The sequence below is a fragment of the Nycticebus coucang genome, chromosome 18 (genome assembly GCF_027406575.1).
Source record: "Nycticebus coucang isolate mNycCou1 chromosome 18, mNycCou1.pri, whole genome shotgun sequence".
NCBI classification, from domain to species: Eukaryota; Metazoa; Chordata; class Mammalia; order Primates; family Lorisidae; genus Nycticebus; species Nycticebus coucang.
The window spans coordinates 1583593-1598512 of NC_069797.1; the positions used below are offsets into that span (position 1 = coordinate 1583593).

The window sequence follows — 14920 nt, forward strand, 5'->3', positions numbered from 1 at the left end:
ATTTATCACACATAGAAAATACAAAAACAATCCATAAATAATTAAATTAATAAATAAGTTTAGTAAGGTTACTAAATACAAGGTTAAATGCAAAAGTCAACTGTACATGTTTTATTATACAAAGAATATACTATATTCAAGGATTAGATGGCCCAGTATTTCTAAAAAAGTAAATTGTACTCAAATTGAACCACAGATTCAATGCAAACCCAATCAACCCCCACAGCCCCCAATTTATTTCTTTTGGTAGAAATTAAAAAGCTGTCCTAAACCTGTTTAGAACTACAAAAGACCAACAATAACCAGTGCAATCTTGACAAGGAGAATAAAATTGGAAGACATATACTACTGGATATTAAAACCTATTAGAAAGCTGTAGTAATCAAGATAATGTGAGACTGGTCTAACAGACCAAAAAAATTAAATAAGGAGTATAGACACAGACCCGCACAAATGTGGTCTCACTCGTGACTGATGACAAAGACGACACTGCCGTGCAGTGGGGGGATGTGGCCTTTTTAATAAATGGTGCCAGGTATCCACAGGGACCAAACTGTATCTTGAGCCCTACCCTCACATGATTCACAGCAATTCATTCCATTCAGATAACAGACCTAAATGTTGAAGATAGGACGATACCACTCCTAGAAGATCGCTTCAAAAAAAAAATGTATTTTCACAACCACAAAGTAAACAAAAATGTCTTAAATGGAACCTAACAAGTACTTACCATAGAGAAATATACAATTATATTCAACAAAAGACAGGCTACATACAGACAATAATAACATAAACTTTATCTAAAAAAGAAAGACTCAATCCAAAATATATAACAGAGTTATGAACAGCAAGAAAAAGATAAGACGACGCAAATTAGCTTAGAAAAATAAAAGATTTAACTATGTACTTCACAACAAAAGATACCGAAATGGCATAAAACTTAAAAAAGAGGTTAAACCTCATCAACCACAGAGAAATACACAACACAATCATTCCATCATCAAAAGGATAAAAATGAAAAAGAAATCCTGAGAATACAAGGTTGAGTAAGGGTGTAACAACTAAAACTGTCACACAACACAACTACTGATGCGTCTATTTTGCAATATGGTTTGGTAACAGATATGCTAATGTTGAATGTGTACATATTCAATGACAAAAAAATTCCATCTCATTTTATACTCGCATAAACTCATACACAAGTGACCAAACAGGCAAAAAATAGTCAAAGCAGCTTCACTATAATGGACAAAAACCAAGAACAACCTCAACAACGAAATAATGGATCAACTGTGGTACATTCATCAAATGAATACTGAGACTACAGAGCACTGGAAAGAAACGAAACACTTACACCACATGCAGCAACATGGATGAATCTCCCAAACATAATGAGGAACAGAAAAGAGCCAGACACAAAAAGGTATAGACTTGAGATTCCCTTCACATAAAATTCAAGAACAGGCAACAGGGACCACGGTAATAGAAAGCAAAGCAGCAGGTGGTGGTGACTGGGAGGAGAATCTGAGGCCCTTTACCAGAGCGCTATACATGTGCTAAGCTTGATCTGGATGGTGGGTACTTGGGGGACTTTGAACTTGAAAAGTTCTCTGTATACTTATGGTTTGTGTACTTCTCCTCTATATGTGATCCTTCAATTTTTAAAATTACCATTAAAAAACTGTTCTCGTGGGCAAATGAAGGGGGGAAAAAAGGTAAAATATTAAATATTTCACATATGAGCTTCATCTTTGAGGAAAATACAGAGATAATTTAAACACAGTTCCTATACTCAGAATTCACAATCTGACAAAACTTCCATTGTAAATAACTTGAATAAGCTTGATATCTTAATCTATTTCATATTATTTAAGTTTACTCAATAAACTTGAATTCTTAGTACAGAAACCATGGTCCATCATCAGCTTTCTCATTTCCTACACAGAAACATCACTTCCTTTCTATGGTATTTTCACAGATCTTTTAACATATTAAGGGCTAATGTGTGCAATGATAAATATGTTGAATAATAAATTTTCTTTTTTATTTTATTTTATTTTATTTTTTTTGAGACAGAGTCTCAAGTTGTTACCCTGGGTACAGTGCTGTGGTGTCACAGCTCACAGCAACCTCCAACTCTTAGGCTTAAGCAATTCTCTTGCCTCAGCCTCCCAAGAAGCTGGGACAACAGATGCTTGCCACAACATAAATTTTCTTACTTAAGGTCTCTACATGCATTTTCAAAAGACCTTAAATGTTTTATTGTCTCTGCATTCTGGAAATGGGGAAATAAAAGGAGAAAAGAAAAAAAAGACTTATGGATTTCACACAAAGAAATGATAAATGTTCGAGGTAATGGATATCCCAAATTCTCTAATTTGGTCATTACACATTGTTGGCAAGAATCAAAATAGCACATGTATCCCATAAATGTGTATAATTATGTAATTAAAGAAAAAGACTGATTGACCAAATGCAACCTATGGCTTTTATTTGAATCTTGACCCAAACAAAGCATTTGTTTAAAAAAATGAGATCAGAAAAATCTGAATCTATCCAGATAATCTGAATTATCCAGATAACATGATAATAATCATATTATTATTAACTTTTGCATGTGATAATAGTATTGTGATTGTATCTTTAAGTAGAATCCTTACCATTTAGAGATAAGGGAACAGTTCCAGACAAAACCACATAACATCTGAGATTTGTGCCAATCTAATCCAGAGGGAGGGGTGAGACACCACAGGGCACAGCTGAAACTAGACTGGCCTCGAGTTGACAAATGCAGTTGTTAAGTCTTGAATATGGGGAGAAGGGGACTGTTTTTGCTATTCTCAAAACTATAGGCTACATTTTAAATTTTCCATGAAGGAAAAAACAAAAAAGAATAAGAACCAGAGGTGAATAATTAATTTTAAAAGTTTCCTCCTTTAAGAAAAATGCTGGTGTGTTCTCTGGACATAGACATTTATTTTCAAAATTCATGACATGTTCATCATATCTGCCAGTCACACTACTAAATCACAAGGATGCAATGTCAGAGAGAAACAATAAAACTTTCAATGCTTGCAGAAAAACAGGATATTGCTGAAAAATAAATATCACAATTTAGTAGGTACATAGTTTCAATCACATAAAAGTAATTCTCTAATTCTCAAAGAATGGTAGGTAGCAAAAGGACAACTTTAGTAATAGAACTACAGTATGAAATAATTTTCTTCTTAATGAATTACACTTTTATATAAGAATTATGTATTTTAAGATATACTGGATTGAAAGATAAAGAAACTAAGAATTCATGGTACAGTGTCATTAAATAATAAAGGCTCAACTTCAAATACAGTATTATAAATAAATGTTTTCCTCATTACCTTTACATTGAACTTAGATTGAGAACTCATATAATCAAAAAGCCGCTGGTAATTCTTGAACTGCAAATCCCATTCTGTGTATTCACAGTAGCGAAAATCATCTCCTAGGGGGACCAGGAGAACTTTACTACGAAAAAGCTTTGACTTCTTTCGGTACTGATCTAAAAGCAACGAAGCCCTACAAAAGAAAAAGGGGAAATATGAATTAGATCAAAAAAAGGCCAACAGGACAACTAAGAAAGAGCTAAATGCAAAAGCATATTATATTCAATAAAATTATTGTATATTTAATCTATAGTTAATATAATTTCAAAGCACATTTTATAAACCACCATACTAATTTTCATTAACCATTTAAAATATTCATTAACTCTTATCAGAAAGAAAAACTTAACATGTTGTTTTCCAATGGATTATCCTTCCAGAAATATAGTCACATTCCAAGGTTGGCATATAATTACTAGGGTGCCAATGCCTTCCTGAAACTTAACTACAGAGACGGAATCCCAGGAAGCCCATGTTTCAGAATAATTTAGTCCAAGAAGACAATAAGGATTTCTCATCTATATAAACTACCAAGTTTGCTTTGCCATAAAAAGGTGTATTTTGAACAAAATCAGGAATGAATAAACCTTAATCTATAACAATTTAGACAACTACATTTTCCCTTCTTAAGAAAAAAAATAATTCACTTAACACTTGCCATCAATAATCTACACGTCACGGTGTCCTTTTAAATACTGAACACTACACAAGGCTTAGGAGTTGAATTAGCTATTTTGGTTTCTACCTCCCAAGGCCCTAACCCATCACTCAAAGGGTCAGTTAAACACAACGTGCTGATGTGATGGGAAAGCTTTCGTAATTCACATTCTAGCATTCTCCAGAATATCCTTTGGAAAAGGCTGAATTGGGAAATCATTTAAGGAAGTCTAGGAAAACCAATGAAGGGCAAGGGGTTGAGAAAATGGAAGTGAATGAGCAGATGAACACAGTGTTCATAAAACCAAAGATTTCAAAATTAATGAAAAGGGGGGAGGAGGCAAGATGGCCAACTGAAGCCAGCTTTCAGCAGAGGATCCCATCCAGAGGGAGAAATAATGGCCAGAAATAACCCAGTGAAGTGGAAGATTGGGAGATGAGCTGAGAGAGAGGATAGATAGCTCCGTATCACCCCTGCTACAACAAGCTGGGACTCCAAGGAAACAAATTTTAGGTACAAAACCCATCCCAAAGAGGACAGGAATCTTTCCCCTTCCACCCCCCCAGGAGAGCAGCTCGAGGCAGTAGAGAACAGAGGACCTTTTGTTTCACCAAAGGGAGAGAATGACTGAGGGCCAGGACACCCTCCATGGAGAGATACCGCTGCAAGCCCAGGCAGTCTCCTGCCTGGGCCAAAAGTTGATTTAATATTCTCCCTGCCTTCCTGAACTCCCAACACACCTGTCCCCCTACTCCTGGCAGTCTGGAAGACTATCCCCCTGCAAAATCCTGAGCGTTTGGCAGACTTTTGCTACACCAGACACCTCATGAGCTGTGGGACAGTTGTCCTGAAACTGTAACTTTAACATAGTTGAGAAGTCACAAGGGGAGAGAGACTTGCCCCATGTTAGAAAGAGCATAGCTTGGGTCCTATGCTACCCACCACTGGGGACCAGGCCCCACACAGCTGGCAGTGGGCAGCTCAGCTCCCAGCATGGTTCCTGTGTCCCACGGCCTGTGACTCTTCCCTCTGGCTCCCCACCCGGCTCCTGGCTAGCTCCTGCAACCTCTGAGGCTGGCAAGGCCGCCCTCCAGCTTCCTGCCTGGCTCCTAAAGCCCAAGGCTGGGAGTCAGTGGCTCTGCCCTCCAGTTCCCTACCAGGCTCCTGCAGCACAAGACTAGGGATCAGCAGCTCCACCTTCCAGCTTCCCACACAGCAGTACCCAAGACCAGCGGCACTGCCCCTGACAGTGTGGCGGCTCCACAGTTCCTCCAACTGGGGACTGCTACCAGTGGAGGGTGAATGTGGACTGCCAGTGGACCCCTGCTACCTAGATGCTGAAGACTTTTTGAACTCTCCCACCAGATCGATGTTTGTGTTGACCAGGACAATTGCTATGGAACTCTTGACCTGGGTCCATCACGGGAGGACCCACCAAGGTTGTACCCTGGTTGTGTTATTGAGGGAGTGTGGGATTCTCCCCTTCCAGTTCTCGCCTGTGAGGGCTGGGGGGAGGGGAGGTGGGAGGGGTGATTTAGTTGCTTATGTATCTTCACAGCTGAGATTTCAGCCCAAAGCCACTGATTCACTAGGATTGGACAGAAACTAGGTGAATACTGCTCAGCACCATCTAGCCCCACCACACCAAGCAGGTAACCAGAGTTTCAGGCACTAGTTCTGAATGGGACCTTTGTAAAGCTCTAAGGGAAAAGCCACAATCACCAGTCCCAGTTTTTTGGTAAAGGACTGGTTAATTACAAATCCAGGTGCCCTCAATTCAATTTCACCTTGCCAACTTCTCTAGCCAAATGGTGAAAAATAATCATGGGGCGGAATCAGCAGAAAAACGCTTAACAACATGAATAATCAGTGTAGATCAATTCCCCCAAGGAATGACAAAGGAGACACAAAAGAAGATCTCATTCATAAACAAATGGCTGAGATGTCAGAAATCAAATTCAAAATTTGGATTGCAAGTAAGATTAACAGAATGGAGGTAAAGATGGAATTAGAATTTCAAGGAGCAACTCAAAAGTTGTCTCAAGAATTCGACTAATTCAAAGACAAAATCACCAAAGATTTTGACATATTGAGGGAAGAACTTGCAGCCTTCAAAGATCTGAGAAAACAGTAGAATCCCTCACTAACAGGATGGAGCAGGCAGAAGAAAGGATCTCTGATATTGAAGACAAAGCTTTTGAATGCTCCCAAATGCTCAAAGAGGAAGAGAAGTGGAGAGCAAAAACAGATCATTCCCTGAGAGGACTGTGGGACCACTCCAAAAGAGCAAACATTCACCTCATAGGAATCCCTGAAGGAGAAGAAGATGGTCCGAAAGGCACAGGTACTCTACTCCAAGAGATAATTGAGGAGAACTTCCCAAACATGGCAAGAGATACTGAATTCAGATAGCAGATGGTTTCAGAACCCCAGCATGACTAAACCCAAATAAAACATCTTCTAGACACATTGTAATTAACTTTGCCAAAGTTAATATGAAAGAGAAAATCCTGCAAGCAGCCAAATGTACAAAAATCATAACCTATAAGAGGAAGAATATTAGAATGACTGCAGATCTTTTTCTGCTGAAACTTTTCAAGCCAGAAGAGTCATCGACCTTCAATCTCCTAAAACAAAACAACTTTCAGCCCAGGATCCTATATCTAGCTAAACTGAGCTTCATGTATGACGAAGAAGTTAAATACTTTAATGATACACACACATTGAGGAAATTTGCCATAACCAAACCAGCTCTTCAGGATATAATCAAACCCATCCCCCATAATGACCAGCACAATGCTGTACCACCAAAGTAAACTCACTCTGAAATTCTTGACCAAAATCCAATTTCCACAGTGGTGAAAAGATTCAAAATGTCCACTGGACTTTCAAAAAACCTGACACCCAAAATACTAGCAGGCTTATCAATACTCTCAATTAATGTGAACACCTTACACTGTCCTCTTAAGAGGCACAGGTAGGCTGACTGGATACAAAAACTCAGGCCAGATATCTGCTGCATACAAGAATTTCATCTTACCTTAAAGGATAAATATAGACTCAGGGTGAAGGAATGGGCATCTGTAATCCAGGCAAACAGAAATCAGAAAAAAACAGCAGTGGCAATTTTATTTGCAGATACACTAGGCTTTAAACCAACAAAAGTAAGGAAAGACAAGGGTGGTCACATCATATTTGTTAGGGGAAACACTCAACATGATGAGATGTCAATTTTTAACATTTATGTGCCCAACCAGAATGATCCTCAATTTATAAGGGAGACCCTAACAGACATGAGCAATTTAATATCTTCTAACACCTTAATAGTTGAAGATTTTCACACCCATTTGGCAGTGTTGGATAGATCCTCCAATAGAAACTAAGGAAAGAAATTTTGGACTTAAACTTCACCATACAACAACCGAATTTAACAGACATCTACAAAACATTTCATCCTAAAAAAACTAAATACACATTCTTATCAGCTCATGAAACATTTTCCAAAATTGATCACATCTTAGGTAACGAGTCTAACCTCAGCAAATTTAAAAGTATAGAAATTATTGCTTGTATTTTATCGGATCATCATGCAATAAAAGTTGAACTCACCAATAACAGGTATCTGCATACTCATACAAAGACATGGAAACTAAATAACCTTAGGCTGAATGATAGCAGGGTCATAGATGAGATTAAAAAGGAAATTTCCAAATTCTTGGAACAAAACAATAATGAAGACACGATTTATCAGAACCTGTGGGAAAATGCAAAGGCAGTCGTAACAGGGAAATTTATAGCTTTGCAAGCCTTCCTCAAGAGAACAGAAAGAGAGGAAGTCAATAACTTAATGGGACATCTTAAGCAACTGGAAAAGTAAGAACATTCCAACCCCAAACACAGCACAAGAAAAGAACTAACTAAAGTTAGAGCAGAATTAAATGAAATTGAAAACAAAAAAAATTATTCAAAAGATCAACGAATCAAAAAGTTGGTTTTTTGAAAAATTGAACAAAATTGATAAACCTTTGGCCAACCTAACCAAAAATAGAAAATTACAGTCCATAGTATCATCAATCAGAAATGATGAAGGCAAAATAACAACAGACACCTCAAAAATTCAAAAAATCCTTTATGAATACTATAAAAAACTTTATTCTCAGAAATATGAACATCTGAAAGAAATAGACCAATACTTGGAAGCACACCAACTTCCTAAACTTAATCAGAAAGAATTGGAAATGCTGAACAGACCTGTATCAAGTACTGAAATAGAATCAACTATAAGAAACCTCCCAGAAAAGAAGAGTCCGGGACCAGATGGCTTCACATCAGAATTCTACCAAACCTTTAAAGAGGAACTAGTATCTATATTATTTAAGCTTTTCCAAAACATCAAAAAAGAAGTAATACTTTCCAACACATTCTATGAAGCAAATATCTCCCTGATCCCCAAACCAGGAAAAGATCCAACAAGAAAACTATAGACCAATATTTTTAATGAACATAGATGTAAAAATATTCAATAAGGTACTAGCAAACAGAATCCAGCAGCACATCAAACAAATTATACACCATGACCAAGTGGGTTTTATCCCAGGGTCTCAAGGTTGGTTCAATAATATACATAAATCTATAAATACATCACATAAACAAATGAAAAAACAAAGAGCATATGATTCTCTAGAGTGTAGAAAAAGCTTTTGACAATATCCAGCATCCTTTCATGATCACAACACTTAAGAAAATAGGTATAGAAGGGACTTTTCTTAAACTGATAGAGGCCATCTACAGCAAACCCACAGCCAATATCATATTGAATGGAGTAAAATTGAAAACATTTCCACTCAGATCAGGAACCAGGCAAGGTTGCCCATTGTCTCCACTGCTTTTTAGCATTGTAATGGAAGTCTTAACCATCACAATCAGGAAAAGGCCGTCAAGGGCATACCAATAAAGTCAGAGGAGATCAAACTTTCACTCTTCGCAGATGATATGATTTTATACTTGAAAAACCCCAGGGACTCAACCACAAAACTCTTAGAAGTGATCAAGGAATACAGTAGCATCTCAGGATACAAAATCAATACTCACAAATCAGTAACTTTTATATATACCAATAATAGTCAAGCTTTAAAAATAGTCAAGGACTCTATTCCTTTTACAATTGTGCCAAAGAAGATGATATATTCGTGAATTTACCTAACAAAGGACATGAAAGATCTCTATAAAGAGAATTATGAAACTTTGAGAAAATAAATAGCTGAAGATGTTAACAAATGGAAAAACATATCATTCTCCTGCCTGGGAAGAATCAACATTGTTAAAATGTCCATATTACCCAAAGCAATTTACAAATTCAAAGCAATCTCTATCAAAGCACCACCATCAATCATACTTTAAAGATCTGGTAAAAATAGTACTTCGTTTTATATGGAACCAGAAAAAAACCTCCAATAGCCAAGACATTACTCAGAAATAAAAACAAATCAGAAAGAATCATACTACCAGACTTCAAACTATACTATAAATTGATAGTGATCAAAACAGCATGGTATTGGCACAAAAATAGAAAGGTAGATATATGGAACAGAATTGAGAACCAAGAGATGACACCAGACACTTATCGTCATTTTATCTTTGATAAGCCCATCAAAAACATAAATTAAGGGAAAGATTCCCTATTTAAGAAATGGTGCTGGATGAATTGGCTGGTGACTTGTAGAAGACTGAAATTGGACCCACACCTTTCACTATTAACAAAAATTGACTCTCTCTGGATAAAAGATTTAAAATTAAGACATGAAACTATAAAGATTCTTAGAGATAGTGGAGGAGAAACACTTGAAGAAATTGGCCTGGGAGAATACTTTATGAGGAAGACCCCCCAGGTAATTGAAACAACATACATTACTGGGATCTGATCAAACTAAAAAGCTTCTGTACAGCCAAGAACACCGTAAGTAAAGCAAGTAGACAGCCCTCAGAATGGGAGAAGGTATTTGCAGGTTATGCTTCTGACAAAGGTTTGATAACTATAATTCACAGAGAACTCAAACTTATTAATAAAAAAAGGAAGAAGTAATCCCATTTCATTGTGGGCAAGGGACTTTATGAGAAGCTTCTCTGAAGAAGATAGGTGCATGGCCTACATATACATGAAAAAATGCTCATCATCTTTAATCATCAGAGAAATGCAAATCAAAACCACTTTGAGATATCATCTAACTCCTGTAAGATTAGCCCATATCACAAAATCCCAAGACCAGAGATGTTGGCGTGGATGTGGAGAAAAGAGAACACTTCTATACTGCTGGTGGGAGTGCAAGCTAAATGTCCCTTTTGGAAAGAAGTATGGAGAATACTCAGGGATCTAAAAGTAGACCTGCCATTTGATCCTGCAATCCTTCTACTGGGTGTATATCCAAAAGACCAAAAATCACTTTACAACAAAGATATTTGTACCAGATTGTTCATTGCAGCTCAATTCATAATAGCCAAGTCATGGAAGAAGCCCAAGTGCCCATCAACCCACGAATGGATTAACAAATTGTGGTATATGAATACCGTGGAATATTATTCAGACTTAAAAAAAGATGGAGACTTTACCTCTTTTACTTTTACATGGATGGAGCTGGAACATATCCTACTTAGTAAAACATCTTAAGAATGGAAGAAAAAATATCCAATGTACTCAGTACTATTATGAAACCAATTTACAATCACTCACACTTTCATATGAAGAATAGATCACAACTATGGCCCAAGATGGAGGAGGGAGGAGGGGGAGATAGAGGAGAGGTCAGATCAAGGGAGGGTGAATGGAGGGATCACACCTATGTGCACAATGCAAGGGTACATGTCAGATCTATTAGTATTGAGTATAAGTGTCTTAACACAATAATTAATGTAAGCATTCCTAATTCTGTATGAAATCAGCACATTGTACCCCATAAATGCATTAACGTGTACATGATCTATGTGTTTATGATTTAATAAAATTTTAATAAAAAATAAATTAACTCAAAAAAATGAGTAAAAAAATGGCAAGTATTATAAATTTTTCCTTAATGTTCTCACTTCAAGTATTATCCAAAAGGAAATGCCAATTCACAGTATAAAAATGTATGAAAGTAACTCAAAAAACATCAATGATGGAAAGGGGCCTTTTTTAAAAAAGCATTTCACTAAATGACTAAAATTATAATCTCATAGGGTCTTTCTACATTGTCTCTGATTTTGCTTTGCAAATCTGAAATTTTATCAATAACTTAATAACGTGGTAAGTAAAAAGTAATCAGTGCTCTTCCATAATATATAATGCTTAGTCTTCTGAGATAGCATTTGCACATTCCTTAATCCTTACTACTGATTTATTAACATTCTACATTTACCAAACGCTCTTTTAGATCATAATTTACAATAAAAAACACAACGATTGAGATTAACCACACAGAAACAGAAAAAAGACCCCCCAAAATAAGAAAAAGAAGCAAATATATAAACCACAGGCAAAAAATATACTATGATTGCACATTCAACTAGATTTCCCCAGACAGCTTGAGGGGAAAAGGGTGACTCTAAACCAATGGTTCTCAACCTTTCTAATGCTGTGAACCTTTAATACAGTCCAAAAGGGTCATGACCCACAGGTTGGGAACTGCTGCTCTAGACCTATCACCTGATCTTATGCATATGTGCCTAAGCACATACATAGAAAGGAAATCACAAACTTTAATGACAGGCCTTTTACATTTGTCATCTGTGCTGACCCGGATGCTCCTGCTCAGAAACCATCAACCCTGGGAAGGCCAGGTAACCAGCCTATACCACCTATCTTTCACCACATACTTAGTGAACTCATGACAAGTCAATTGACCAACCGGAGTACATGCAAAGACAATTGTTCTTGATTTATTTTACCAGGTAAGAAATGTCAACTTACCTATAATCAGGAAGAAAAAAAAAAAATCCCCACAACATCAAATCATCTGACATTCAACGGAAATGCCAACTTAACATATATAGTACTCAACCAAAAAGAACTTGATGAAGAATGATATTTCTCTATTTGCAATGTAGAGGAACTTGCTGAACTGGACATATCAGATGGTGCCCTCTGTATACTATATTAAATCTCATTTTCTTTACGGTCTTTCACGTAGAAAGCTGAAAGGCAGCAATGAGCTAGAATGCCTGTGTTTGATCTCCATTCATCACCAGGTCAAAAAGGTGGTGATACCCAGATGTGAAGTGATCGGTGAAGATTTCAAAATATGTAAGAAGATTTAAAAAAAAAAAAAAAACTATGTAAGTATTACATAGATTCATGCTCCTGTGTGCGCAGAGGTGCCTGTAAACCACAGGGGCCTGGAGTTCATCACTGGAACTCCCTGAGCACAATGCATGATGTTGAGGGGCAATCACTGAAGGGTTAGATGAGACACCAAAAGAAATACAAAAATGTCTTTTTCCCCCTAATAATGTTCCTCAAACAAGTAGGATCAGCAGCACCAAAAAGACAGAAAGAGAGGCTCACAATACCTATGAATGCACTGGGACTCTACAACTCAAACATCTGGCTAACCTTAAAAATGTTCCCCGTTCCTGATCACCTGGGCAGAGAGGAGTCATGTAACTAACTACCTGTAAATACAAAAAGCTGTTTCCCCAAGTAGACACAGGCAAAGGTCCTACCACCCTCACCCCCTCTCCTTTTCTCTATACCTTCTGCTACATAATACACTGGCTTATTCTCCAGTGCCTACCTAGCCTAACCCTAGCTAGAAAGCAAGCTGTTCAGAGTTCCTCACTGGTTCCCACTGCGGTAGGAACCAAGAAAATGGAATCCTGGGCTGTTTTTCAAAAACTATGAAAGCTGGATTTTGATAGAAGGGCCCCATGGCAAGACTGCCACGTTGAAACACCTTCAAGTCTTCCACTGTGAGAGTGTCACACTGGAACAGACCTCGTCTCCACGAAAAAAAAAACAAAAAAATTATCTGGGCCCGGTAGTGCACACCTGTAGCCCCAGTGACACTGAAGGCTGAGGCAGGAAGATCACCGGAGCCCAGGAGTCTGTGGTTGCATTGAGCTCTGATTGCACCACTGCACTCCAGCCTGGATGACAGAATTGGAATCTGTCTCTAAAGTAAAAATTAAAAAAATTAAAAGAAAAAAATAGATCCAATTTCACCTTCTTCTTTCCATCTTTTTTATTTCATAGATATTTTATTGTTTCATTGTCATAAATTAACATTGATTTATGCAATTATGCTTCATTAGTAAATCACATAAAAAAAGACTCAAAAGAGAGACATATCCCCTTAAATAACTTCTTTTTTAAAAAAATTTCAGATTGATATGAGGGTATAAATGTTTAGGTTACACTGTTTTCATTTCTAAGGCAAAATTCAAGTTGCAGTTGAGTCCTTCACCCAGGGCGTGTGCTGTATTACCCCTTCCATTCATGTACTCACATTTTTTCAGTGAAATTTTTTAAAAATAATTGATTTGATAGCACAAAATCTTAATTTATTTAAAGGGATACATTATTTTCCTAGCACAGTTTAGTGTTTTTTACATCACAATACAGTGTTTCATTTTTATTTATTACACAACACTAATTTTTAAGTGAAGATACTACACTTTAAAACCATCAATACTGGAAACCATGGGTAACTTGGTTCAGTAAGATGCTGCCATCATTCATATAATTTTTTTCTAAAGAAATGATTCATTTCTTTGGTTTTTATTTAAGTATATTTAAGTATAAATATTCCTAAGTAAAGTTTTCTATATGTGAAAAACATCAGAACGATATGTGTTCAGAGCTCGGTGGCACTCACTATTACTGAAATGGCCATTAAGGGAACAGATAATTATACTCTTTATGTGTTCCATTTCAGCAAATGTGTTTTCGGAGTTGGGTTGCTTTTTCTTATCAACTTGTTCAATAGGGAACAGGAAGCAGATGAAATCAATCAAACACAGTAGACAGCTTTTAGAATGCAGGCAAAGGACATAGTAATAATTTATTACAAGTTATCCATTGGATATTGGCCTAACATTGTTCGGTTTCCATTAAACTATAACACGTAAGAGGTATAGTAGAGGCTCTGGCCTTTTTTAGATGCTTCAGATGTGGTTTGAATGGATAGCTCAAAGAAGGATCATGTTGGCTACTGAAGCCCATTTGTTCAACCCTGCAGCAACTCTCAGCTGAGTAGCTATCTTATTTGAGATGTTGTCTTCTTCCGAAACACATATTTTCTTACCTGCTATGAACATTTCCAGCATGTATTGTTTCTGGGGGGACTCCCCAGGGACAACCAACTCTGCCTCTGGGAAGCCGTTTAAAATCAAACTGGCAGCATATTTTAGGATCAGGTCCACAAGTGTGAGGGATGTCATAGCTGTAGAAGGGCATCATGTGGCATAAAATATCTGTGACAGATCCCAGATCTGAAATAAAGAGCCAACACACAACCTGCATTTTATTAAATTTGTTTTCCCCCAAACTATTCAAAATGCTGTTGGTTTATACATATATAAGCTCCAATCAACAGTCCCTCTAATGTCTAGAACAGATACCCCAGCAGTACTTAATGCCATGGGCTGAAGGAAGATACACATTTCAGCCTCTCCAGGCTTCTTCTATCTAGCTAGGCCAGAGACAGAAAAGCCCCACCAGGAACCAGCGTCTGCTGACCCGAAAGGATACAACTGAGCAGAAGTAAAAGACACACCAGCTCATATAAAATCATGGCCATGTCCATCCTTGGCCACACAGGAAGACCATTACGTTAGCTGCAGAGGCTGGGTGGGGAAAGAAGGGAGTACA

The 14920-nt window shown here is 37.3% G+C and overlaps 1 protein-coding gene across 1 annotated transcript in view; it reads right to left on the bottom strand.

Annotated features, from left to right (window-relative positions):
• Positions 1 to 14920, bottom strand: part of LOC128570210 (alpha-mannosidase 2-like) — a 104328-nt gene that overhangs the window by 9986 nt on the left and 79422 nt on the right. The window contains exons 7-8 of the mRNA XM_053569156.1: positions 14355 to 14541; positions 3378 to 3555 (exon numbers count right to left, since the gene is read on the bottom strand). Of these exons, the coding sequence (XP_053425131.1) occupies positions 3378 to 3555; positions 14355 to 14541 (365 nt within the window). The remainder of the gene's footprint in view (positions 1 to 3377; positions 3556 to 14354; positions 14542 to 14920) is intronic.